Source organism: Hypomesus transpacificus, unplaced genomic scaffold, assembly GCF_021917145.1.
Source record: "Hypomesus transpacificus isolate Combined female unplaced genomic scaffold, fHypTra1 scaffold_386, whole genome shotgun sequence".
NCBI lineage: Eukaryota > Metazoa > Chordata > Actinopteri > Osmeriformes > Osmeridae > Hypomesus > Hypomesus transpacificus.
This window is the reverse complement of record NW_025813907.1, coordinates 1-25121: the sequence shown is the minus strand read 5'-3', so window position 1 is coordinate 25121 and position 25121 is coordinate 1. Positions and strand designations below refer to the sequence as shown.

The following is a 25121-nucleotide window of genomic DNA, read 5'->3' as shown; positions in this document are numbered from 1 at the left end:
GTGTGTTGGAAAAGGTTGGAAGTATTTCGCCTACCTACATTATTATTCATTTTTTTTCTGCATTTAGTACTAGCAGGGTCAGCTTTCTTAGTTTCACGTTAGCTCTGGCCAAGCGATGTTATGACGCTTCCAGTGCAAACCACTAGAACAGGTTCCTTCTCAGGAGAGTGACTCAAACCTAACTACAGTTTTGTAAAATCATCGTATTTCTTTTCAAGACAGCAGTAGTCCTTTGACCTCACCACAACCCCCTGTTAGTAGATGCCTGAAATGAATAGTTGGGGAATTTATTTAGTTTCACCTCATCTTTCTGATCATCAGTTCTCAATTTTAGGCTTGACTATGTTAGCTCTTGCTTAGGATAGCTGACAAGATCAAGTTACATGAGTGTTAAGATTGTGGTACACGAAACACAGATCTTTAACTTTTTGCATGCTTTTTAAGTAGGCCTATTTGCTATAGCTAAATTAACACCAGAAATACTTATTTAAGTCTGACTGACGTATTACAGCTCGGGAAATAAATTAGAGACCCCTGCACCTTTTTCATTCCTTTTTATAAAGATTAAGGAGGAACAGAAGGGTAAAATAAGTGGACTGTTTTTTCACATTATTTTTCAGAACTGTCTCTATGTGTGTGCAGGCCTACACATATGTAAGCTATGCATGTATATATTACAAAAGCACTAAGATTGTATTTACCTAACTAATCTAAGTAGCCTCTACTGAATTGGAAATATGTGTTTTGACTCAACCCAGCAAACTGAAATGGGTGTCCGTTGAGACGTCACAGAACTGAAACAGTCAAAATTGTTATCACCGTTGTGATCAGTGTTAATCACATGAGACATTGAATATTGCAGCTTAGATCTCATTGACCTGATTTCACAATTTCATTTATCTGTGGTTTTAACTGGCTTTTCAGATAATCGTTGTCATTCTAGACAACCATTATTTCATCTCTTTCATAAATTAATCAACAAATCAGTGTTTTGTCATTTTACAACAAAAAATCCCTGAGATATGACCACTTCACTGATAACTTTGTTATGTTGACATTTAAAGGTTAACATAAATGTCATACTCTATCCGCAAAAAAAAACTAAAACCCTGACTAAATGAATGCTTAATCAATAGCTGACTGATTTGATGATTATACAACTATTAATGATACAAAATGTTACTTTTTCAGTTGTTGTTATTTTTTTTACACTGCACACATAAAATATGTGTCGTTTTATGTTAGTGTTAATATTGGTTTTCTTATTATTTTATCATGACTTATTATTTTAATAGTCATTGCTTTTGAATTATTATTGAATATTATTATAGTAGTATAATTAATCACAATTGGAAAAAAACTTGCAAATGTGCAATTAATGTTATTAAACAACCATGCTTAATGAATAGTAAACTGAGTTGAATTTAATTGTAGTACGTTGCCTGTGCGTGCTGTCGAAAACTCAGTCTCCCAGACACACTTGCTGTGATGAAGAAATCTCGACCAATAGATTTGCAGCAATGTTCAGATGTAGTTACACTTCGAGATATACGACTGCAGACAGAAGTCAAAAGGCTTCTTGAATACAGAACTGTGGTGCAGGCAGATCATGTTAACAAGCGAACAAACATCGGTGACAAAATACAGATTGCAATGGGTACGTTTTTGTTTTTATATGTATGTATATAAAATCGAGCTTGACCTTTTGCGCACCTGTGGAAGCATAACGAAGTTTATCATGTAGTTGACAGATGTAAAAAAAATATATATATATGTAATCAGCTATTAAGAAGTCTTTCCTTTCTTACCCACGATCTAATGATGTAAATAAATGGCATGGTGGCAGATACACTTTTACTGTGGATTTCAAAGAGGTCATTGATTAACTGACTGATTGTTACGATACCATTCTTACAATATAGGCTACAAGTTACAAATTACTTGTTCGTTCTCTTTCACAGTTTGAATTGAATGCTTTTACAGTAGCCTATTAGGTTGACCTGAAAAAAAAGCGGCACCTATCAACACATTTGCAGCAAGATTATTGACTAGCTAGCTATTAGATATGACCTATGTGATCTATGTGTCCGCTTCAGACCACATTTAATTCAGTGTAATTTACGGTCATATTTGTTTATAATGCCACAATGGCAATGACATCCCCTTTTTTTTTTTTTTATTCCTCCGTGGACATTACCGAAGTGCATAAATACGTTATTTGCAGCCATGAAAAAGAGAAGTTATCGGATGCCGAATTGAAGTTAGAAGCCACAGCACAGGAAATGGCTTATTTCGAAAGAGAAGTAAAGAATTAGTAGACAAGTGATATCAGTGCTGCCAATGAGAGTGAAAAAGGATGTAAACCATCTACACTGAGGTTAAAGTGCGGTTGTTCACAGTTCCCAATAATGAATTGTGAATAGGCCTACTCATGTGATGCTCTAGAGCTCTTCTCCTGACAGCACCATGAAAGACCACACAATTATTCGTTTCACGCACTTGTAAATTGGAAAAAAATATGTGTATATTATGTGTCATACAAAGATTAATGAACACATGGGTAATTATATGGTAATGAAAGTGCTGTAGAATAGAATGTAACCGTACCTTTTTGTTGTTGTCGTATATATTGTTGTAACAGGAGCTTTTATGCTTATATCAGATAGGGTACCACATAGCTGTGGTTTAGACTCACTAGCAGGATGTGGTGTTGTGAGTTTGCGGTTTGATATCAGCGCTGTATTGTGTCTTGACACTTTACATTACCAGCTGTTTCTAATGAACCAGTATTTCTTAAATAGACAGTAAATTAAAGTTTCTTAATTGCAAAATACCATTGGTCACATTCTCTGCAACCACCATCTCTCTTTGAACACAATTCTGGCCTGGTGTGTGTTTCAACATTCAAGATTCTGTTCAGTACTCTTTTAAAAGCCTGTCTAAAAAGCTTGTCTTCATCACCAAGCAAAGTGCTATTTTGCAGGACTATATGATTCATTGTTGTGCTTTAAGTAATGACTTTCCATTGCATTGAGTGGAAGGTTATTCCTCTCATGTCTCACAGTGACTTACTGTCTCCTTTGTTCTCTGGCAGTGATGGAACCGGAAAAGAAACATAGTGAGAGTTCACAACAGAGCACAGTCAGAGAAGAAGATGGGAGCATAGACCTGCCACTGGACCAGGTGAGACTGGACCAGGTGAGACTGGACTCTCAACTCACAACTCACAATAGGGCTTGGGTGTCCATCTACTGTGGCACAATTGTGAACGAGGAAATGAACGCATTTGCACCCTTTGTATCCTGTGAATTATACTTTCAATTCCTCTAGTCGTGTTCCTTTTTTTTTCACTAAACGTCAAATTAGCTAAACATAAGATTCATGTAAAAGGCTGAATTGAAAAGAACACTTTAAGAATTGGAGAAGTGGGCAAGCCGACCAGCAGTAGATCTGTTCACCCGTTCACTGGCCATATTTTCTCAGCCCATTTATTTTTAAATGGTACATTATCTTTTTTTCTGACCATTCTCGTGAAATTGGACACCTTTTTTTTTCTTCTACTTATTAAAACTGAACTGATACAGGAGCACGCAATATCAATCATCTGAATTTCTTATTATGATTCTTAAATGAGTAAAAGCAGGATGATTCTTTTCTGTGAAAGTTAGTGGGTGGTGTCTTGTTTGTGGGTGAACGCACACACACACGCTCAACCAAAAACTGCAGGATCTCTTCTCAGATATATTTCTGGTAATTGAAGATGACAAAACAAAACTCAGTGCAGAGATGCATCAAATTTCCAAGACACAGCGCTGAGAAAAAAGCCTGATGGTTTCAGTGGTAAATACGGGTCGATAGCAACAGGCCAGCACATCACCACCAATCCTTGTGAGAGTCATATCAACTCACTGACACAAACGTCTCCTACGCAAATTTCCAAAAATGTGAATGCGGTGGAAATGTAGTCGCTGTTTACTGACAGTCCTTTGCATTGATATCAGCCTAGACGACTGTGAGATAGTGAGGTGCAGAGGGGGGGGGGGGGGGGGGGGGGGGGGGGGGGGGGGGGGGCGAGGTAACTGAGACGACTGCTGCTTCCTGTGTGAGACCAATTTCAGTCAGGCTGACTGATATCAATGTTTTGTGGAATTGAAAACGGTTCTATAGTTTTAATCAAATAAGTCCTGTAGCACATCACTTGTCTTTTTAATGGTTGCAATACCTTTTGGTATTGGGGGCATCATTACTTTAGCGTAATTTATCATTAAGACAGGTCTGATTAGGAAAGATCTCTTAAATGCAAGGCCTTTTCTAATCTGTAAGGCTGTTGAGGATTATAGAGAGGAACAGGTGGTCTGTTTAGGTACATAGAGTCACCGTGGTTTTTAAAAACTAGACTTGTGGCCTAAGAACAATAAAAAGTTTGGTAGCCGGGGGCCAAATCTAGGGGCCAGATGTAAAGATATATGACTCAGTCAGGGCTATCCTAGTTAGAACCCAGCTTCTTCACTATTACTCATTAGAGGGGCTCACTTCTGGGAACAAGCCACCACAAAGAGGAACTTGATTCAATATGAAACCATGTTTGGCTGTTACCCTGTGAAACGTAAGCCAGAAACAAAATTGTGTTTGTATTTGATGATTCAGACTGGAATATTGGCACAGTTCTTCATTTATCTTCCTTTTAATGTTACTGTTCTTACTAGACATTCCATGAACCCAGTACCCAAAATCAAATCCCTTACTCAGAACTTGACACAGGACTTCCTACGGACCGCTGTGGTGATCTGTTATATGCATATAAAAACTGTTTGATAAATGTGATAATATGCATATTTTACAAAACCTTTTACCATAAAGACATTACTTCCAATCGTTCCCATGGTTACATTACTAAAAAATCTAACTTTCGTAATGACAAACAGCTTCAGCTTGGTCATAGTCATTTGTAGGCATGACACTTCAGTGAGCACGGCATTTATCTGTAGAGGGTGGTTTTAATCTGCATACATACACTGTTTCATTTCTCATTTTAGCTGCACTATGCAAAAATGTTATTTTGCTTCTTTGTAATTGCTTGTATGTCAATTTATAAACGTTTTTTTGAAAGTTTGAGCCAAACTTCTTCACGGCATCTTGATAACAGTGTGGAGACTTTTCAGAAGCGACTATGTTCATAGATAAGTACTTCAACAAATAACTGATGACAGATTACATCTTTAAGATGTAGCCTTCCACTGTACACCTTCAGTGACATTCCATGACCCACTTCTGTGCCTGCTGAAATGAGACTAAAAGCCTAACGGAAGTTGTTTGCTTAAATACGTGATCATATTTCGTATTTGAGACTCCATTATAGACATTGGAGTAATTGTCAGGTCTAGACTGAAAACCCTCATGTCTGTTGGTTTCCCTTTAAACAGGATGTATGGTGGTTACTTATTGAAAGTCGTGGTAAAACCAAACAGTGTTATTTTGTGTTTCACTTCAAATCTTTTTCACTCAGGATCAGACAGTGTGACATTGTTCTATTAGCTTGCTCCCCCCCCCCCCCCAGTATTTGTACAATGTTTTCTTTAATGACACACCAAATAATACAATGAGTTCACACTACATGCAGTCAATCTTAATCTGTTATCCTTCCTGACGATGTGTATCTGGTGACGTTGACTCTAGACTGTCATGGAGATCCCCGTTTCCACCAGTAACCGTGACGCCCAGTCCAGCAGTAGCCCAGGGAAGACAGACGAGAGGTCTTTTATAGCCAGTCTCAACTGTTTTATGAAGGACAGAGGTACACCAATCGAGAGAATACCACACCTGGGGTTTAAGCAGAGTGAGTCCATGCTCAAAGCATATGGTCATCATCCCTCTTCATTTATATCTCTACACAGAATTATAATTTTCAAGATCAGTTTGGAATTACATGTATACATAATGCAAAAGTTTAATATAAAAATATTATTTGTTAATGATAAAAATAACTGCATGTCCCAATAGATATGGTTTCTATTTGCAGTTAACCTTTGGAGAATCTACAAAGCGGTTGAGAAGCTTGGGGGATATGACTCTGTGAGTACAACTGTACAGCAGAATAGTTATTTGACTTTTTTTCTTTAAATCTTTTTTTAAAAACTATTTGAGCAGACAGTCACACATTCACACGCAACAGCTTGTGCATGTTGCGAAAGACCATGCAGGTGTTTCATTGGTGGAAAATGAACAGCAGTTGACAGGATATAAACATGACCCATCTCACCACATTAGACCACACTGAGCTGTCGGCATGAAGATAGATATGTAGCGATGGTTTTGTTCTTTTGACTTGAATGAATTTTCCACTAGAAGCCTTGAATGCTCTAAGCTAGAGAGGCTGTGTGGAAATAAAAGTTCACGAGGACAAAAGTATTTGTTCAGCAAGGCCCACACAATCGTTTTCCATCTTGGTAAACAAATCGCAATTTTCTCCCTCCATCAAAGTTTGTTTATTTTCTTTTTTAACACTGAGCCCTTGTGACTCCCTCAGGTAACTGCCCGGAGACTGTGGAAGAGCGTGTATGACGAACTGGGAGGCAGTCCAGGAAGTACTAGCGCTGCCACCTGCACCCGCAGACACTATGAGAGGTAAGGACACTGTCCCTGCAGAGAGAGGGAGAGAGAGAGAGAAAAAAGAAAACTCTGAACCTTCTCACCTGCCAGAGCCTAACGTCTGCCTGCAATGACCCCTGGTCATGTGTCCTTGTGTCTGATAGGCTTGTCCTGCCCTTCGAGAGAGAGCGGAGAGGGGAGGAAGACAAGCCCCTGCCTCAAAGCAAACCGCGGAAACAATATAAGAGGGGCCTGGAGGGCAAGGGGTGCAAGTCTGACGGCAAGAGGAAGAGCACCCAGCTGGAGAAGGACACAGATTCTCCGGCGGTTTCCCAGGTAGTTGCACAATCTTAAATAACCCAAGTCTGTTGTGGGATAGTTACAATGTCTTTTCCTCTTCTCTCTTCCCTATGTGTGGGTAAAAATATGAACCGTGTATCTGGTGCTTTTGTTTCAGGTGCAGAGCAGACCAGAGGCTACCCAGTGTCAGAGCGGAGCATATGTGCCTTCCTTCGCAGGCTGCTCAAAGCCGAACAAAGATGGCGACGACCACTCGCACACCCTCTACACGCCGCACCCCCAGCTGGTCTCGACCCCCGCCGCGTTCTCCTGGAGCAGCCACGGGCCTTCCACGCCTGGGGAGGTCATATCCCCCCTGGAGAAGAAGAAGCGCATGGCCCAGGCCAGCCTGGGACTGAGCCCCGGCTGCAGAGAGGAGGAGGCGAAGGACAGGCCCTCCGTCATCCACTGCTCCCCGTCTTCGGGCCTCCAACCCAGCGTCCACAGCTGCAACTCCTCCGAAGGCTCTCCTCTACCCCGCTCCTCCTGCTCCTCCCGCTGCTCCTCCCCTTACTCCGTCTCCTCCGAGGACGGCGCGGCGCAGCCCGCTGACAAAACCTTGCACCTCCGCCCGGAATCACCCCACGCCTACCCCGCAGGCCACCTCCCTGCGTCCAGCCCCGGTGGAGTTCCCACCCCCCAGAGCGGCTTCAGCGGTAAAGACGTCCCCGACTCCTCCAGCCCACGTAGAAACGCTCCCCTAACGGGCTCCCTGCCGGCTGACGCGGTCCCTATCAAAAGCCAGAGTAAACCACCTGTGTGGAGCCCTGTCCGCAACATGACCAGCGGCCTCCCGGCTCCTTACATGGTGCTCCCAACGCCGAGCGCTTACGCTGTCATTAAGGTGCCTTCCGCCAGTGCGTCGGGTTTCACCAAAGTTCCTCACAAATCTGTGGAGCCTCTGAGGCCCATTCCTTTTCAGCCAGCTTACAGACATCTCCAGAACCCGAACAGGTCGATGCAGCACGACGGCACTTTGACCTACGCTAAGAGGATCCACGTAGCACCTCCTCCGCTTTACGTGGCAGAGAGGAAAGAGAGGTCCAGAACTATGCTGCCTAAACCTCAACCCTCCCAACAGGCCGTGTTCCATCCCACCTCCGGCATTCCCGTGTCCTACCTCGTACCAGCCTATGACAGAGCAGCTAGGGACCTTCGACATCCACAAGGCTTCCACCCTGTTTTTCTGCCCGGCAACATGAGGCTGCCCCAGGCCCAGCCCGGTCCAGTGTATCATCGCCATGTCACGATGGGACCCAACCAGTCCGCCCCCTACGACCCTGCGCACTACCATCCCTATCCGTCTCCTGTGTGGAATATCCAGACAGGTTACAGACTCCACGGGGCGAATCCACATTATTCTCACACCAGGCTGTGATCCAATCCCACTGAACTCCACTGTCGAGTCTTACAGTTTTTCTCGATTGCTTTGGCTCAATTCTTGAAACAGAAATGACATTCTCAAAGCTCCACGTGCATTTAGCAAAATAGCCTATATGGTTCAGCACAACTACATAGATCACCTTCAAAAGGTCATATCTCACCCAAAACAGTTAACTCATGCTTCAAAACCAAATCATTTTCTCATATAAATAGTCAGTGCCCTCAAAATGAAAAGTTCCTTCTCGATTGCTTTGGCTCATCGCTCGAAAAAATTGAACATTCTCAAACCTTTAAATACATTTGCCAAAATAACCCAGATGGTTCAGCAAAACACCATGGAACACCTGCAAAGGGTCATCTCTTTCCTAAAACAGACAACTTATCAGTCAAAACTAAATCCTTCTCTCATACAAATAGTCAGTGCCCCCAAAATGAAAAGTCCCTTTGGCATTGTGTAAACACTGCAGGTCAAAATGTTTAGATGTTTTGTCAGTATGGCAGTGGACCTTAGAAATATCCCTCATGTGCACTGTGCTACAGTTACTGTAGTAGATGTTTTCTTTCCAGAATACAATGTGTCTCAATCTGCATTTACAGTGTAAATTTATTCATTTAGCAGATGCTTTCATCCAAAGCGACTTCCAAGAGAGCTTTACAAGAGTGCATAGGTCACTGATCATACAGTAACAACGCGATAGCCCCAAACATTTCGGGTAGCCAAAACATGAAGCATACATTGTGAAAAACCCAAATACAGAAAGTGCCAAAGAGAAGAACCATAAGAGCATGTAGCCAAACAAGTTACAACTAAACAAAATGAACCTCAAAAGTGCAAGAGTGCACCTGTAGAAAAGCAAGCAACAATACTGTAATGTATGCTTCATGTTTTGGCTAACCACAATGTTTTTGTGGCTATCTCATTGTTTAGGACCATTGACCTATGCACTTTTGTAAAGCAGACAGCTTGGAAGTCGGTTTGGATACAGTTTTTCTCAATTGGTTTGGCTCAATTCTTGAAACAGAAATTACATTCTCAAAGCTCCACGTGCATTTAGCAAAATAGCCTATATGGTTCAGCACAACTACATAGATCACCTTCAAAAGATCATATCTCACCCAAAACAGTTAACTCATGCTTCAAAACTAAATTATTTTCTCATATAAATAGTCAGTGCCCCCAAAATGAAAAGTTCCTTCTCGATTGCTTTGGCTCATCTCTCGAGAAAAAAGAGAACATACTCAAACCTTTAAATACGTTTGCCAAAATAACCCAGATGGTTCAGCAAAACACCATGGAACACCTGCAAAGGGTAATCTCTTTCCTAAAACAGACAACTTATCAGTCAAAACTAAATCCTTTTCTCATACAAATAGTCAGTGCCCCCAAAATGAAAAGTCCCTTTGGCATTGTGTAAACACTGCAGGTCAAAATGTTTAGATGTTTTGTCAGTATGGCAGTGAACCTTAGAAATATCCCTTATGTGCACTGTGCTACAGTTACTGTAGTAGATGTTTTCTTTCCAGAATACAATGTGTCTCAATCTACATTTACATTTATTCATTTAGCAGATGCTTTTATCCAAAGCGACTTCCAAGAGAGCTTTACAAGAGTGCATAGGTCACTTACTGTATCATACAGTAACAACGCGATAGCCCCAAACATTTCGGGTAGCCAAAACATGAAGCATACATTGTGAAAAACCCTTAATGTTTTGGCTAACAACAATGTTTTTGGGGCTATCTCGTTGTTTAGGATCATTGACCTATGCACTTTTGTAAAGCTGTCTCTTGGAAGTCGCTTTGGATAAAAGCGTCTGCTAAATGAATACATGTAAAATGTAAATGTGTATCAAACAGAAAAAAGATTACAGTAATTCAAGAGTAGCCTACAAGGTTTCACATCACATATTGCACTTACACTGCCATGGAAATTGTTACTGTAATTGCCATACATCATGGTTACTGTTACAGGAAATGTGTACAGCACAATATACTTTCATACAATAAGCACATCAAAACTAACATTATGTATAACCTACACTAGTAGTATGAGTAACCACAGTAAGTTTCAGGCAAGTGACACTTTCCTAGTCAGAGTTAGCAGGGGGTGCATTACAGTAAGCCCGGCATGAAATGCACCTCCTCTATTGTCTGTTTTGTATATCCCAGCATCAAATGATTCCTATTGTACACTGAGGGGACTAGTATGAGTAACCACGGTACTTTTCAGGCATCTGACCCCTTCCTAGTCAGAGTTGCAGAGGGTGCAGTTCATGGCATTTCAAAGCTGGAGTTTCACTAGTTGTCGTCCTCACTGTTTGTCTGGCCACAAATTTCATTGACATCATATCTGATGTTCTCCCTTACGATGCAACAGGGGAAGAATTGTTGTTCATGCCGCAACAATCCCCTACACTGATCTGCCGTGACATCATTACAAGCAGCATCCATTGTCTGGAGCAGGGAGCTCTGGTTTTGAACCCGATGCTCATAAACCCTCCACCTCCATGCAGAAAAAACCTCCTGGATAGGACTAAGGAATGGGGAGTCAGGTGATATGAGCACCATCAGCATTCTTTGATGGGCAGTGAATCCTGATGAGTGGGTGACGGTGGAAGCTTACATTGTCTCACACAATGACAAATGTAAGAAAGTGGTCTCATGTAGAGGGATAAGATCGGAGTGCAGGCGGTCCAAGGACACCAGGAGTGTCTGAGTATTGTATGGGCCAAGACTGGGAATGTGGGTGACTACACCATTCTCTGAAATGGCAGCACAAACAGTGATGTTTCCCCCGAGTTGGCCTGGGACAGGCTCTAAATATTTGATGGAAGGATTTATACTCCTGGATAGCTCCTGTCAGCTAACTAAACTTACTGTGTGATTGGTGATCGGATGTGTCCCCTTGTTTGGTAAAGTTCTAGTTGCACCTGACAATGACTGTAAGCAGATGATCCAAGAGATCCATATTACAGTATATACCATGATGTTTTTCATGGTATTATGTGCCTGAAAGGTTTTTGACAGTGGAGTGAACTATTGTGCAGGTGATGATGTACACAAGGAAATTATGCCAATATGTTTTGCAGAGAACAACCACTTGACTGAGAAACAACATTCAGTTTAGACCAGCAAGATATTTTCAATTGATAGTTGGCCTAATTGAAGGCAATTATACCTAACCATTTCAAAGATGTGCAAAATCATTTGAAATGTGTGCAAACTGTAGGCAATTGCACTTGTCATTTACAAGGATGTGCTAATACAATTGCAATTTGATTAAAGGAATGAACAATTCCAATCTGTTGTGAACAAGTGCCAAGCGGTTTGGAGGTTTGCACGTGTTGTTTTGAGAATGTCATTTCTGTTTCGTGAAATGAGCCAAACCAATTGAGAAAAACTGTAACACAACAAACTGGATTGGGCCTCTGCTCTCGGTAGACTCTCAGTGTATGTGTGGTCTATCGTGTACTGTAACAAGAGAAGTTTACTGGGAATCTTTTGGTGAGAACGTAACACCCCTTTGTGGTGTCTGACAGAATTACAAAAACAAACGACTTCTTGCATTGATTGCATTTTGCAAAAGTTTATTTTTATTTTTTTATGATTCAACGTACCAAATGTGTTAATAAAATGTTTCTCATCGTAAAGATATAAGTTCTGTGTGTGTAAGCCAGTAACATATTTTCTTACCATTTACTCGTCTAGTGTAGACTACTGTTCTTTATCCACGTTGAGGATTTTCTTGCCCCATTCAACACATGATACGTTGTCGTCTGTTGGACCTCACGGTATCCGGGAAATCCGGTCGGTCGGTTATGGTCACGTTCAAGGGAAAGTAAAGCCATAAGGCCGCTCTAAGTGAAGCCGTGGGTCTGGTACCTTAGCGAGGAGTCACCTCTGCTGACGATCATGTAGACAGACAGCAGAACAATAAGCGTTCTCATTAAAACAGAGCACGGGTGGCACAGTGTAAAAACAATTCCGACAGTGTTTGCTTGAACTCAAAGTACCCCCGAATTCCATCAAACAAATTACTCCGAGCCACATTTAGTGGAAACATATTACATTGCAAACCCACGTTTAACTGCCCTTTTTAAAGCCCGTATCAAGACTGACATCTCTGTCGACCTGGCAAGACTGATGAGTATGGTGTTTGGATGTGGTGGCAGATTGTCAGAGGGGTGAAACTAAAATAGCTCGACTCTGGCTATAAATACCATCAGGTTCAAGTTTCCATAAAGAGTGTTTATCACTGCATTTGTAAGCAGGCTTAGTGGTCCTTGTGGGCAGGGAACACCCTAGTCATTCTGTGGACACACGCACACAAAGACCTCTAGACTCCAGATCTTAAACAAGGCACCTCACGTTTACAAAAATGTCTGCATATCCTGGTCATGTCCTCTGATTGGTCGGATCCAGGGTTACAGTCCAGGGCTTCTATATGACCCACTTCCTGTATGGAGGAGGGGAGTCCTGGTGAGACCAGGACAAAGCCTGAGAGATCTTACTGAGAGAATTGTGTGTACAGCTTTATGTTACACCGCACTGGAGGGTGTGGGCTCTGTCTGAAAGCTTCCAATTTCTTTGAATGCAACCCGATAGGGCTGTGGACTATCCAGATTTGACCCCCCCCCCCCCCCCCCCCCCACAGCACAGTAGAGAAGCAGGGGAATGTTTAATGGGGTGGCCAGATGGGTCATGCAGTCGTTTGGGTGATGGTACATTTATATACATTATTTTTTACCATGCTAAGGGTGCTAAATGCTGAATGGGGGAGGGGGCATTTAGCGAAACCTTTTTTGTCAGTCCTTACAGGGGGTCAAGTGGAGTGACTAAGCTTCATAGATCTCCTGAAAGAAAGCCTCTTGATTGCACTAGAAGGCTCGAGCGCCGAGTTCACACACTGCAGCTGCAGATCACAGCGCCAGCTCTCCTCTCGCGCCTGGAAAGAAACTAGACACTAGTACCGCACACTCCTCCCTCCCCTCCCTCGCAAAACTTGGAGCGTTCACCCTTTCTCCCACTTTTACCATGTTCTGTAGTTTTCAGTCTCATTCTTCCCTGCAAGTTTTTCCTCGACAGTTGACCCTCGGTGCGAGCATGACAGCGGCGGCTGTTGGAGCGAAGCGGTCGCCTCTAGCGCAATCGGAACTTCAATGCCTGTGAATCTTTGTCAATCTCTTGATTTTGGTTAGGTGAAATATGCGATGTCCGCGGGTCTGCCGGGTTCTTTTTCTTCTTCATTCGTTTTTAGTGCTGGCCACCAGCCATGTCGAGATCCCACTGCCAAGCAGTCTGCTCTCGAATCCAGGTCAGTGTTTCTGTTGGAACCTTGTTCCACCGCACTGTGCGGTTCAACTGATAATATTGCCACGTGCATGATTAAGATTCAGTAGCCTATATGCGTATTTTATTTGTGTCGGTTTATACTGGAATGTGTCACACACCAGATAGACTATGGATGGAATGTCCTTATAAAAGTGCATCGAAGTTTTTTCGAGAAGTCACATCAAGTGTTCTGGTGTCAATTGCTTTAAAACATCAAACACCATACCTATTAGAGCATATATTTCTAATCCACGTTCTGTGGTGGTCTAGACTTAATGCTTTCTGCAAATCTCAACTGTCTGAGTCGGTTTAGTGTCCGAATCATCTTTACGCACGGCTGATTACCCGTTCTGTTTCCACCAGGTCGCCTGTTCAAGCCAGGGTCGGATCTTTCCGTGGTCTATCCCGTGAGAGTTGACGGGGATAACCAGTTTGTCTCACACTCTTTGTCTTACAACTTCGGTCGAGGGCGGTACAAGCGTGACCTGCGACAGTTGGAGGGACACATTTATTACCAAATTAACTTTAAGGGTCGCGAGTTATTTATGAATCTAACTGTGAACAATCATCTGTTGTCTAATGATTACATTCTGGAGAGACGTAACGGGAGCCTTAATCGGACAGAGCATCATTCGACCAGTGGAAATTCCTGCCACCTCATTGGCACCGTTACGGATTCTGTCGCGCGTGGGATTGCAGCCATCAGCACCTGTGTAGGATTGGTAAGGACCTAAATAGCACGAGATACATTTTTTTCCCATTTGCAGGTAACATGTTGCAGGTAACAGGGAGTCAGGTGGCTGAGCGGTGAGGGAGTCGGGCTAGTAATCTAAAAGGTCGCCAGTTCGATTCCCGGTTACACCAAAATGACGTTGTGTCCTTGGGCAAGGCACTTCACCCTACTTGCCTCGGGGGAATGTCCCTGTACTTACTGTAAGTCGCTCTGGATAAGAGCGTCTGCTAAATGACTAAATGTAACATGTATCTACAGCATACGCTGTATGCTTTTTTCATATCACAATGTGGAGCCTCTGAATTTAAGATGTACCCTTTTTCCAACGTAGTATTCCCTCCCGCATATTAACAGTGAAACGGTTTAATCCTGCTCTTAAAGGCACCATTGCATGAGCGAGGCCTGAGACGAGCTTGGTATGTGATCTAACTGGTCACAGTTCACTGAGCAAACCCCCTCGCACTTTATCTGACAGAGGCTTGTCTGTTGGTGGTGCACCCCTTGAAGGGGCTTCCTGAGAGTGTTTGCAGAGCGACTTCCCTGCAGATCCACAAGCGGCAGTCCCCTCTCTCTCTCTCTCTCTCTCTCTCTCTCTCTCTCTCTCTCTCTCTCTCTCTCTCTCTCTCTCTCTCTGTCTGTTTTCTATTATCTCTATTTCTTCTCCTCCCATCTCTGTCTCTTCGTCTTCTACACCCCCCCAAGTCAAGCATCCAAACTCTCACTTTGTCTTGAATAATATTAGAATTTGCTCCGGATTCAAAGAGGACAGTGCATTCAAGTTATCAGAGACATACTTCTGACGGGGAGTCAGATGGCTGAGCGGTTCAGGAATCGGGCTATTTATTAGAAGGTTGCCAGTTCAATTCCATGCCGTGCCAAATTACGTTGTGTCCTTGGGCAAGGCACTTCACCCTACTTGCCTCAGGGGGGATGTCCCTGTACTTACTGTAAGTCGCTCTGGATAAGAGCGTCTGTCAAATGACTAAATTTAAATGTACTTTTGATGCTGTTGCAGTCCATACTTTATAATGGCTATTATCTGGAACAGATAAGAGGCTGGTTATGTTGTGGTGCAGGCATGCCATGTTGTGATACTGTTAATGGAAGAGAATGTGGATGAGAGGAAACTCCCTTCTCTAAATTTATAACTTGTGTTCCGTTTGGCTGTAATGAATGTCTCTGGCTGTTTAACTCGGGCCCAGTCTCAATAAGTCAAACATGTACCCTTCACCCCTCGTGCCCCCTTGGAAGTCATTTCAAACCCAAACATGGCTGTAGAAGGTGAACTCTTTATCTCATCTCCTCTACCACTCCCCAATCACAGAAGTGGGCTATCAAACCTCTTCATATCCATGTGTCGCCAGACGGAAGGAGCGCGGAAGGATGTTCCTGTCAAAGTATTTAGACAGGTCCTCTGGTCTGGGCAGGAATGCTTTTCTCCTGCAGGGTCTTGTCTTCTGGCTGGCTGTCAGTCATGTTTGTGTTTGCTGACCTGCTCTTTGCCCAGCTAGTCAAGAATGTACATTAGCTGCTGTAGCCAGTGAGGGCTGCTCCTATACATCACTAATTGGTTATCTCCACTGCTAGGATCTGGTATTACAATCTGATTGGTTGTCTTTGCTGCTACAGCTGGCTGGAATTAGAATCTGATTGGATCTCTGTTCTTCCTGGGCTGGCTGGGACTGGTTGAGTCCGTGTGATGATGGCGGGAGAGCGTCTCTGAGCGCAGCATGCGTCAGGGCTGTGGAGCTGGCCAGTACATCTGGAATGCAACACTGTGGTCTCTGTTTCCAAACAAACACCGTCCCAGCTCTGAGTACTTGGCCTACGCTTCTCTGTGGTCGCGACAATGAGTCTCAAATTTGTTCACCCCTAACAAGGAACTGTTGCAGCAGGGGGGACGTAAGCTCAAAACAACGCCAGTTCTGAGGATCTGGTTTTTAGATGAATGCCGTTCATTGTCTTTGTATTAACCGGGACTCTAATTAGCTTTTGTTCTTTGGAGTTAGAGTTGTGTGGTGTTGCAGTGGGTGTGATTGGTGTAGTCTGTGACTGTGGCATGTGTTCTAATCCATCTCAAACCAACAGGGATGTACTGGTAGCCTGAAGGCTGTGCGATGAGCATGTAGCAGCAGGTTGTGGTCTGTTATTCTGGTTCAGTATCCTGGCTAAAGAACGTCCTGATTTCAACTGTTCTGGAGGCAAAGCATTCTTTACTCTTTCAGCCCAGAGAAGTCGTCTCGATTTAGCGGTTATTTTTGCCAAGATTTTAAGGACTACTGTGACACTGTAGGTCCTGCTCCCAGAGTCTTTCTCTCTCTCTCTCTCTCTCTCTGTCTCTCTCTCTCTCTCTCCTCTCTCTCTCTCTCTCTCTCTCTCTCCTCTCTCTCTCTCTCTCTTTCTCTCTCTGTCTCTCTCTCTCTCTCTCTCTATCCCACTCTCTCTCTAAAGCCACAGAAGCTGGAAGCAGGAGTAAAGCAGTTTCCACATGGCTGCTGTATGTAGGACACTAGGCCGTGTTATTGCAGCCTCCCCTGGATCTGGCACCCTCACCACTGGGGTGGGCTGGTCGGAGGAGAGGGATGGAGGGGAGGATCGGAAGGGAGGGAGGTAGGTAGGGGTGGAAGGGAGGGAGGGGGTGGAAGGGAGGGAGGGGTGGAAGGGAGGGAGGGAGGAGTGGAAGGGAGGGAGGGGTGGAAGGGAGGGAGGGGAGGAGTGGAAGGGAGGGAGGGAGGAGTGGAAGGGGAGGGAGGGAGGTAGGGGTTGGAAGGGAGGGATGGAGTAGGAAGGGAGGGAGGGAGGAGTGGAAGCGGAGGGAGGGGTTGGAAGGGAGGGGAGGGTGTGGAAGGGAGGGAGGCTGTGGGAAGTGAAAGGTTAAGAGCTCAAGGAGTAGAATGGGGAGAGATGAGGGGAAGGATGGTGTGGGGAGGAGGGACGAAGAGGGGGAGCGGTGTCTGCAGTGTCTGTGATGCACGTCCGGTCTAAGGTGCTGCAGTGTCTGTGATGCACGGTCCGGTCTAAGGTGCTGCAGTGTCTGTGATGCACGTCCGGTCTAAGGTGCTGCAGTGTCTGTGATGCACGTCCGGTTTAAGGTGCTGCAGTTGGATCCCAGCTGTATCAAACCAGCGTCAACAGCAATGTACGTAATCTTTTGCGGAGGCCTGTGCTTACGAGAAAGAGGCGGTAAAAACCTAAGACAAAATAGACAAGCCTTCTCTTAGGCCCAAGACACAATGCACACATCAGAAGCCAAACATTTTGACATTCTCTTTTATGTTGGCTGTGTTGACTTCTGGGCATGCTCTGGCTGGTAGTTAAGGGGATTAGCGTGAATACCATGAACCCAAACAGCCGTAGTACACTAGACCTTTCTGTGTGCTAAACATGGAGAGAGGTTCATGGATTGAGAGAGAGAGAGACAGTGAAGAGGTTCTAGTTTATTAGCCATTTGTAATGACTAGCTACACCTATAATAATAATAATCTAAACCTATTATAAATAGTGTACATCCTAATCTATAGTATATTAGCTGCTAGAGAGATGAGGACATAGATTGGAGAGTGAGAGAGAAAGGAAACAGAAAGAGAGAGTGAGAGAGAAAGGAGAGAGAGAGAGAGAGAGGGAGAGAGAGTGAGAGAGAGAGAGAGAGAGAGAGGGGAGAGAGAGAGAGAGAGAGAGAGAGAGAGAGGAGAGAGAGAGAGAGAGAGAGAGACAGAGAGAGAGAGAGAGGAGAGAGAGAGAGAGAGAGAGAGAGAGGGAGGGAGGGAGGGAGGGAGGAGAGTTGCTCTAAATGTTTTGGATGGGCCTCTCTCTTACCATTCCTTGCAGGCTGATATGCTCCCCTCCACATGTTTAAGTATTTTAGCCCAAATCATAACTGACTGTAGATTAACAGGAAAACATACAGAAGCAATGAAATGACTCTGATCTGGTGCAAAATAGAGGAGTCAGAATAGAACCTGAATCCTTGAGCAACAATACAAACACTGTCATTTAGAAACTAGTCATAGTCATTTTAAAAGATTTGTGATGGATCTGGTATAAACCAGAAATGCTTAACACAACATGTATCACATGGACGCTAAGCCGAACATTAGCTTTCGTATGTGAGCTGTTGTTGAGCATGTTGTTGAGCATGTTGTGTAGTTGTGTAGAGTAACACAGTCCTGCAGTTAGACATGGGTCCCAGCAGTCTGCATGCTTTCCCAATGAGCTCTAGAAGCTGGGAGGAGACACACCCACATCCATGCTCAGTCTCTCCCCCAGCTGAGATAACCAGAAATCCAACCCTGACCTCAAGAGTGAACCAAACAAACCTGGCAACCCTGAAATTCTAGGAGAGCTGAATAAACCTGGCAACCTTACATGTTGATGTTTCTGTTTTCCTAGTGAGGACAGATATGTGTAGAAACTTGGCAGGCTAAAGTTGAAGATATCCAGAAGTGAGTCATAACGGCTTCCCATCTGGTCCGGTCAGAAAGGATAGGATGGGTCTGCAGGAGAGTTTAAACTTTGAGAGGAGGGGCTTCCCTTAGTCCAGGCTGAGCAGGAATCCTTTGTTTACAGTATTACAGCATCAGTCTTAAGACATTGTGGTGGACTTGGTCATACAATGTTATACACAGTACACCTCTTCTCCTCCTCCTCCAGGCTCCTGCTACCAGTACAATCACCATCTCCAGGCTTCTTGTAGTTCAGTCTTTTTCATATCCTCCAGACTTCTCCTACTACCAGTACTGTCTTACTCAGTTCTTCCTTCAGGCTTTTCCCTCTCATTTGCCTGTTGGTGTAGAGATGCATTCCCTTCTGTGTAGCCTGGACATGCCTGGACCTACACACGTTCACACTCATGCAGATGAATAATCAACTGGACTGAACACCCTGCAGAGAGGGTGTAGCTGGTGTAGAGAAAGTGTTTAGACTGAGTGGTGTGTGTGTGTGTGTGTGTGTGTGCATGCTGTATGAATAACAGCGAGAGAAAGAGTCAGCACTGGTAGGAACTTGCATGGCATACTTGAGAGACAATCTGGTGCCCCAGGGAAGGTTTGTTCATGTTACCATGGAACCCTTGTGGATGGATTCCTGCCTCTCTCTCTCTCTCTCTCTCTCTCTCTCTCTCTCTCTCTCTCTCTCTCTCTCTCTCTCTCTCTCTCTCTCTCTGTCTAAGGCAGTGTTACAGACTGGGACATTACCTGTCCAACATACCTGTTGACTTACCTTCAAACTCACCTGTACATTTACTGTACCTGTAGTCTTACCTGTACACTAACCTGTAGACTCTGTACACTAACCTGTAGATTGAGCTATATACCTACCTGTAGACTTACCTGTCGACTGCAACACAGGATCGTCTAGAATGTTCCAGGCCTGAGGCGAGTTCAGCCTCCCTGACATGGGGAAAGGAGAAACTTGATATCATCAGTAATGGTCGTAAAATATTCCATCTTGTAGACAGGTAGTATGTCATTAGGGACGTACAGTTTGGGGTACTTGGCAGACTGTCTAACAACTGGAGGCTTGTGTTGCGGTCTCCCTGATAAATCACTCAACCGCACTCAACAGCAACCTCCAACTGACTCATAGAAATGCACTCATTTCACTGCAGTGTTGTGTTGAGTGATGATGCTATACAATGCTGTGTGTGTGTGTGTTCCCCACAGCAGGGCGTGTTCTCTCTGCCCGAGGGTTCCTTCTTTATAGAGCCTTCCGGGGGGGGCTCTGCCGAGAAGGAGGGGGGTCCGCAGCCACACTTGGTGTACCCTCACGTTACCGCGGCGACGCAGACGCGGCGACGCAGAAGCCCCGACGACCAGCACACGCCCAGTCCCTGTGGAGTCAAAGGTTAGAGTGTGTGAGTGTGTGTGTGTAAGGTGCAAGATAGTATATCAGTAAGATGATACTAAAGCCTCGAGCATGTCAAATGCACTTTCTAATGTATGCGAGAGTCAGCTAATTATACAGTATGATTACCAGGTGTGTGGTAGCGTCCTGTGTGTGTGTAATAGCGTTTTGTGTGTATCTGCATGTGTGTATCTGCATGTGTGTGTGTGTGTAAGTGATAGCTTCCTGTGTGTGACAGCGTCCTGTGCGTGCTCTCCTTGCTCCAGATGCTCCAGGTGACTCTGTCCAGGTGGAGAGGGAGAGGGAGGCATGGGAGAGGGAGGAGCAGGAGGAGGGGAGAGGGGGGCTCCCCGACCCCCGCAGGGTGAAGCCCCGCTCCGTCAGCAGAGAGCGGTGGGTGGAGACCATGGTGGTGGTCGACTCCAAGCTCATCAACTACCACGGCAGCGAGAACGTGGAGGCCTACATCTTCACCATCATGAACATGGTCAGTCCAGCCAGTCAGCCAGCCAGCCAGCACATCAATATAACCAGTGACTTATCAATCTACAAGTCCTGAGTGAGTGATGGTGTTTTCTGTGGCTAGGTGGCAGGTATTTTCCATGACGCCAGTATTGGTAATGCCGTCCACATCGTGCTAGTCCGTCTCATCCTGCTGCAAGCGGAAGAGGTAACACACAGCACACAACACACAACACACACACTTGAACTAGGAGTCAGATGGCTGAGCGGTGAGGGAGTCGGGCTAGTAATCAGAAGGTTGCTGGATCTATTCCCCGCAGTGCCAAATGACGTTGTGTCCTTGGGCAAGGCACTTCACCCTACTTGCCTCGGGGGGAATGTCCCTGTACTTACTGTAAGTCGCTCTGGATAAGAGCGTCTGCTAAATGACTAAATGTGAATGTTGAACACACACAGTCCCGCAGTCCCAAATACACACGCTAACTAATCACAACAGTCACAACGCACCTCAACCGAAGACTCTTTGTGCTTGATTCTGCCGTGTCGTCGTGTGGTCTCCTTCAGAAAGGGCTGAAGATCGTCCACCATGCAGACACCACCCTGTCCAGCTTCTGCGCCTGGCAGAAGGGGCTCAACCCTCAGAGTGACACACACCCTGCTCACCACGACGTTGCTGTGCTGGTGACCAGGCAAGACACACATGAACACACATCTCTCTTTGTCTCTCTGTGTCTCTCTGTGTCTGTCTCTCTCTCTCTCTCTCTCTCTCTCTCTCTCTCTCTCTCTCTCTCACACACACACACACACACACTCAAACACCATCTCTCTTACACACACACATGCACAAACACTGTGTCTCCCGCCCCCTCTGCGTCCCCAGGAAGGACATCTGTGCAGGAATGGACAAGCCCTGTGAGACCCTGGGCCTGTCCCACCTGTCAGGGATGTGCCAGCCTCATCGCAGCTGCAACATCAACGAGGACTCAGGGCTGCCCGTCGCCTTCACCATCGCCCATGAGATGGGTCACAGGTGTGTGTGTGTGTGTACTGTCTGTGAGCGTGTGGTGTCTGTGACTGTGTGGTGTGTGTGTTGTGTCTGTGACTGTGTGTGTACTGTCTGTGAGCGTGTGGTGTCTGTGACTGTGTGGTGTCTGTGAGCGTGTGGTGTCTGTGACTGTGTGGTGTGTGTGTTGTGTCTGTGACTGTGTGTGTGTACTGTCTGTGAGCGTGTGGTGTCTGTGACTGTGTGGTGTCTGTGAGCGTGTGGTGTCTGTGACTGTGTGGTGTGTGTGTTGTGTCTGTGACTGTGTGTGTGTACTGTCTGTGAGCGTGTGGTGTCTGTGACTGTGTGGTGTCTGTGAGCGTGTGGTGTCTGTGACTGTTTGGTGTCTGTGACTGTTTGGTGTCTGTGAGCGTGTGGTGTCTGTGACTGTGTGGTGTCTGTGACTGTGTGGTGTCTGTGAGCGTGTGGTGTTTGTGACTGTGTGGTGTCTGTGACTGTGTGGTGTCTGTGAGCGTGTGGTGTCTGTGACTGTGTGGTGTCTGTGACTGTGTGGTGTCTGTGAGCGTGTGGTGTCTGTGACTGTGTGGTGTGGTGTCTGTGACTGTGTGGTGTCTGTGACTGTGTGGTGTATGTGCGTTAGAAATTACACAATTTTCAACTTGGCGAAAGGGCTAATTCACAAATATCATGTTTCCCTCACAGTTGTGTGTTCTCTATTTCTGACGGTGTGTGTGTGTGTTTGCTGAGCTAGCTTCGGTATCTACCATGACGGCCAGGGGAACGACTGCGAGCTGGCCGGCCGACACCCCTTCATCATGTCCAGGCAGCTGATGTATGACACCTCCCCCCTCACCTGGTCACCCTGCTCCAAGGAGTACATTACACGCTTCCTGGAGTAAGACTGTCTGTCTGTCTGTCTGTCTGTCTGTCTGTCTGTCTGTCTGTCTGTCTGTCTGTCTGTCTGTCTGTCTGTCTGTCGGCATGCCTGTCTGACTGTTTGTCTGTGCATGTCTCTCTGTCTCACTCTCTCTGTCTCCCTTCCTCTCTTTCTTCTAGTCGAGGGTGGGGCTTCTGTCTGGATGACCGTCCTTCTAAGAGAGATCTGACCACCCCTCTGGCCCGTCTGGGTGTTCGTTACACCACACACTACCAGTGCCAGCTCCAGTACGGACCCAACGCCACTTTCTGCCCCGAGATCGATGTGAGGCTCACACACACACACAGAGACACACACACACACATGCACTTCTGTTCTTAAGTAGACAGGCATTCTGCTGTGCTGAGTGTTTCGCTTTGCTGAGTGTTTCTCTGTGCTGAATGTTTCTCTGGGCTGAGTATTTCTCAGTGCTGAGTGTTTCTCTGTGCTGAGTGTTTCTCTGTGCTGAGTGTTTTTCTGTGCTGAGTGTTTCTCTGTGCTCCTGCCAGAATGTGTGTCAGGTCCTGTGGTGCTCCGTGAACGGCTCCTGTCGCTCCAAACTCGACTCCCCCATAGATGGGACCCGCTGTGGGCCTGAGAAGGTAGGCTGGTGGCTTTGTGTTTGGATGGGCGTGCGTGGGTGTGTGTGGATGTGTGAGGGGGCGGGGGGGCGTAAAAGTGAATAGTGTGTATCCTTCAGTAGTGTGTGTGTGTGTTGATATGTCTGCGTGTGTTTACATGGGTGTGTGTGTGTCCGCTAGTGGTGCATCTCGGGGGAGTGTGTGATCGTGGGCAAACTGCCCGAGACGGTGAACGGTGGCTGGGGTGTGTGGAGCACCTGGTCCCACTGCTCCCGGACCTGTGGAGCCGGAGTCCAGTCTGCTGACAGGGAGTGCAACAGCCCCAAGTAAGAACTGACCTCACACCAGCCGTACTGACCTCCCTCTCCTCCTCTCCTCCACTGCTCCCTGCTCTCTTCTCCTCACTCCTCCTCCCCTCCTTGCTCTCCTCTCCTCCTCTCCTCCATGCCTGCTCTCCTCTCCTCCACTCCTCCCTGCTCTCCTCTCCTTCTCTCCTCCCTGCTCTCCTCTCCTCCCTCCCTGCTCCCCTCTCCTCCCTGCTCTCCTTCTCTCCTCCCTCCCTGCTCTCCTCTCCTCCCTCCTCCACCCTCTCTCACAGTCTCTCTTCTCTCCCTCCTGTCTGTCATCTTGACCAGACCAGAGTTTGGAGGGAAGTATTGCACTGGGGAGAGGAAGCGATACCGCGTCTGTAACACCCGGCCCTGCCAGAATTCCAAACCCACCTTCAGAGAGATGCTGTGCAGCGAGTTCAACACCGTGCCTTACCAGAATGAGCTATACGAGTGGATCCCTGTGTCCAGCTCAGGTACACACACACACACATACAAACACACAAACACAAACACACACACTCTAGTCTAGTCGGTTGTAGTTATAGGCATGAGGCAACAGGGGGCAGCAGATCCATAGAACCTTACCACAGATTTCACTCATGAGGGACATACACATTTATCAAGACAATGCTGTCTGTTTCTCTCTATTTGTCCATCTCTCACTCTCTTTCCCCCTCTCTTTTTCTCACCTCACGCCTAACCCACCCCCCCATGCCCCCCTGCCCTCAGTGAGTCCGTGTGAGTTGCACTGTCGCCCGGTGAACGAGGGGTTCTCTGAGAAAATGCTGGACGCTGTGACGGACGGAACGCCCTGCTTCATGAACAACAACTCCAGGAACATCTGTGTAAACGGGGTGTGCAAGGTGAGTCTGATGGAGAGAGAGAGAGTGGTAGAGAGAGGTAGAGAGAGAGGGAGAGAGAGAGGAGGAGAGAGAGAGTGGTAGAGAGAGGTAGAGAGAGGAGGGAGAGGGAGAGCGAGAGAGAGGGAGGACAAGAAGAGAAAGAGAGAGAAACAGAGAAAGAATAAAGTAAGAAATAATTCAAGTTTTCAAGGTGAAGTCAAAGGCAATGAAAGGAATCTGACATGGAAGGTCAAAGAGAACAGCGAAATCAAAAACAGAATGTGTTCCTGAGTGTGTGTGTGTGTCACGCTGAGTGTGTGTGTGTGTCACGCTGTGTGTGTGTGTGTTGCAGGAGGTGGGCTGTGACTTTGGGATCGACTCTAACGCGGTGGAGGACAGCTGTGGGGTCTGCCTGGGAGACGGCTCCTCGTGTGAGACGGTCCAGCACACCTTCCAGGGAGGGGACGGCTTCGGTGAGACACGCCTCCACACAGGGACAGAGGGACAGAGGGACGGACGGATGGATGGATAAAGGGATTCATGGATAAAGGGATTCATGGATAGAGGGATGGATGGATAGAGGGATTCATGGATAGAGGGATTCATGGATAAAGGGATTCATGGATAGAGGGATTCATGGATAAAGGGATTCATGGATAGAGGGATTCATGGATAAAGGGATTCATGGATAGAGGGATGCATGGATAGAGGGATGCATGGATAGAGGGATGCGTGAATGGCTCATTCACCATGACAATCCTGCTGTTGTT

At 45.9% G+C, this 25121-nt stretch overlaps 2 protein-coding genes across 5 annotated transcripts; both read left to right on the top strand.

The window, feature by feature from the left end:
* Positions 1 to 1556: 1556 nt before the first annotated feature.
* Positions 1557 to 8409, top strand: arid5a (AT rich interactive domain 5A (MRF1-like)). Of its 4 annotated transcripts, none has more exons than XM_047016475.1 (7): positions 1557 to 1657; positions 3095 to 3183; positions 5677 to 5836; positions 6020 to 6072; positions 6527 to 6624; positions 6753 to 6924; positions 7046 to 8409. In XM_047016475.1, the coding sequence occupies exons 1-7, from the start codon at positions 1654 to 1656 to the stop codon at positions 8303 to 8305; spliced, it is 1836 nt and encodes a 611-aa protein (XP_046872431.1). In that variant the 5' UTR covers positions 1557 to 1653; the 3' UTR covers positions 8306 to 8409. The 4 variants fall into 4 exon arrangements, with proteins under 4 accessions (XP_046872431.1, XP_046872430.1, XP_046872435.1 ...); XM_047016474.1 differs by having other exon boundaries at positions 3095 to 3198; XM_047016479.1 differs by lacking the exons at positions 5677 to 5836; positions 6020 to 6072.
* A 4581-nt stretch (positions 8410 to 12990) lies between these two features.
* LOC124464577 (A disintegrin and metalloproteinase with thrombospondin motifs 12-like) lies at positions 12991 to 24898 on the top strand. The gene is made up of 14 exons (XM_047016486.1): positions 12991 to 13624; positions 14005 to 14363; positions 20035 to 20215; positions 20482 to 20702; positions 20802 to 20885; positions 21242 to 21366; positions 21558 to 21707; positions 22432 to 22575; positions 22737 to 22881; positions 23106 to 23198; positions 23358 to 23503; positions 23813 to 23982; positions 24239 to 24372; positions 24704 to 24898. Exons 1-14 carry the CDS (start codon positions 13516 to 13518, stop codon positions 24881 to 24883), a joined length of 2241 nt encoding a protein of 746 aa, XP_046872442.1. The 5' UTR covers positions 12991 to 13515; the 3' UTR covers positions 24884 to 24898.
* The last annotated feature ends 223 nt before the right edge of the window (positions 24899 to 25121 follow it).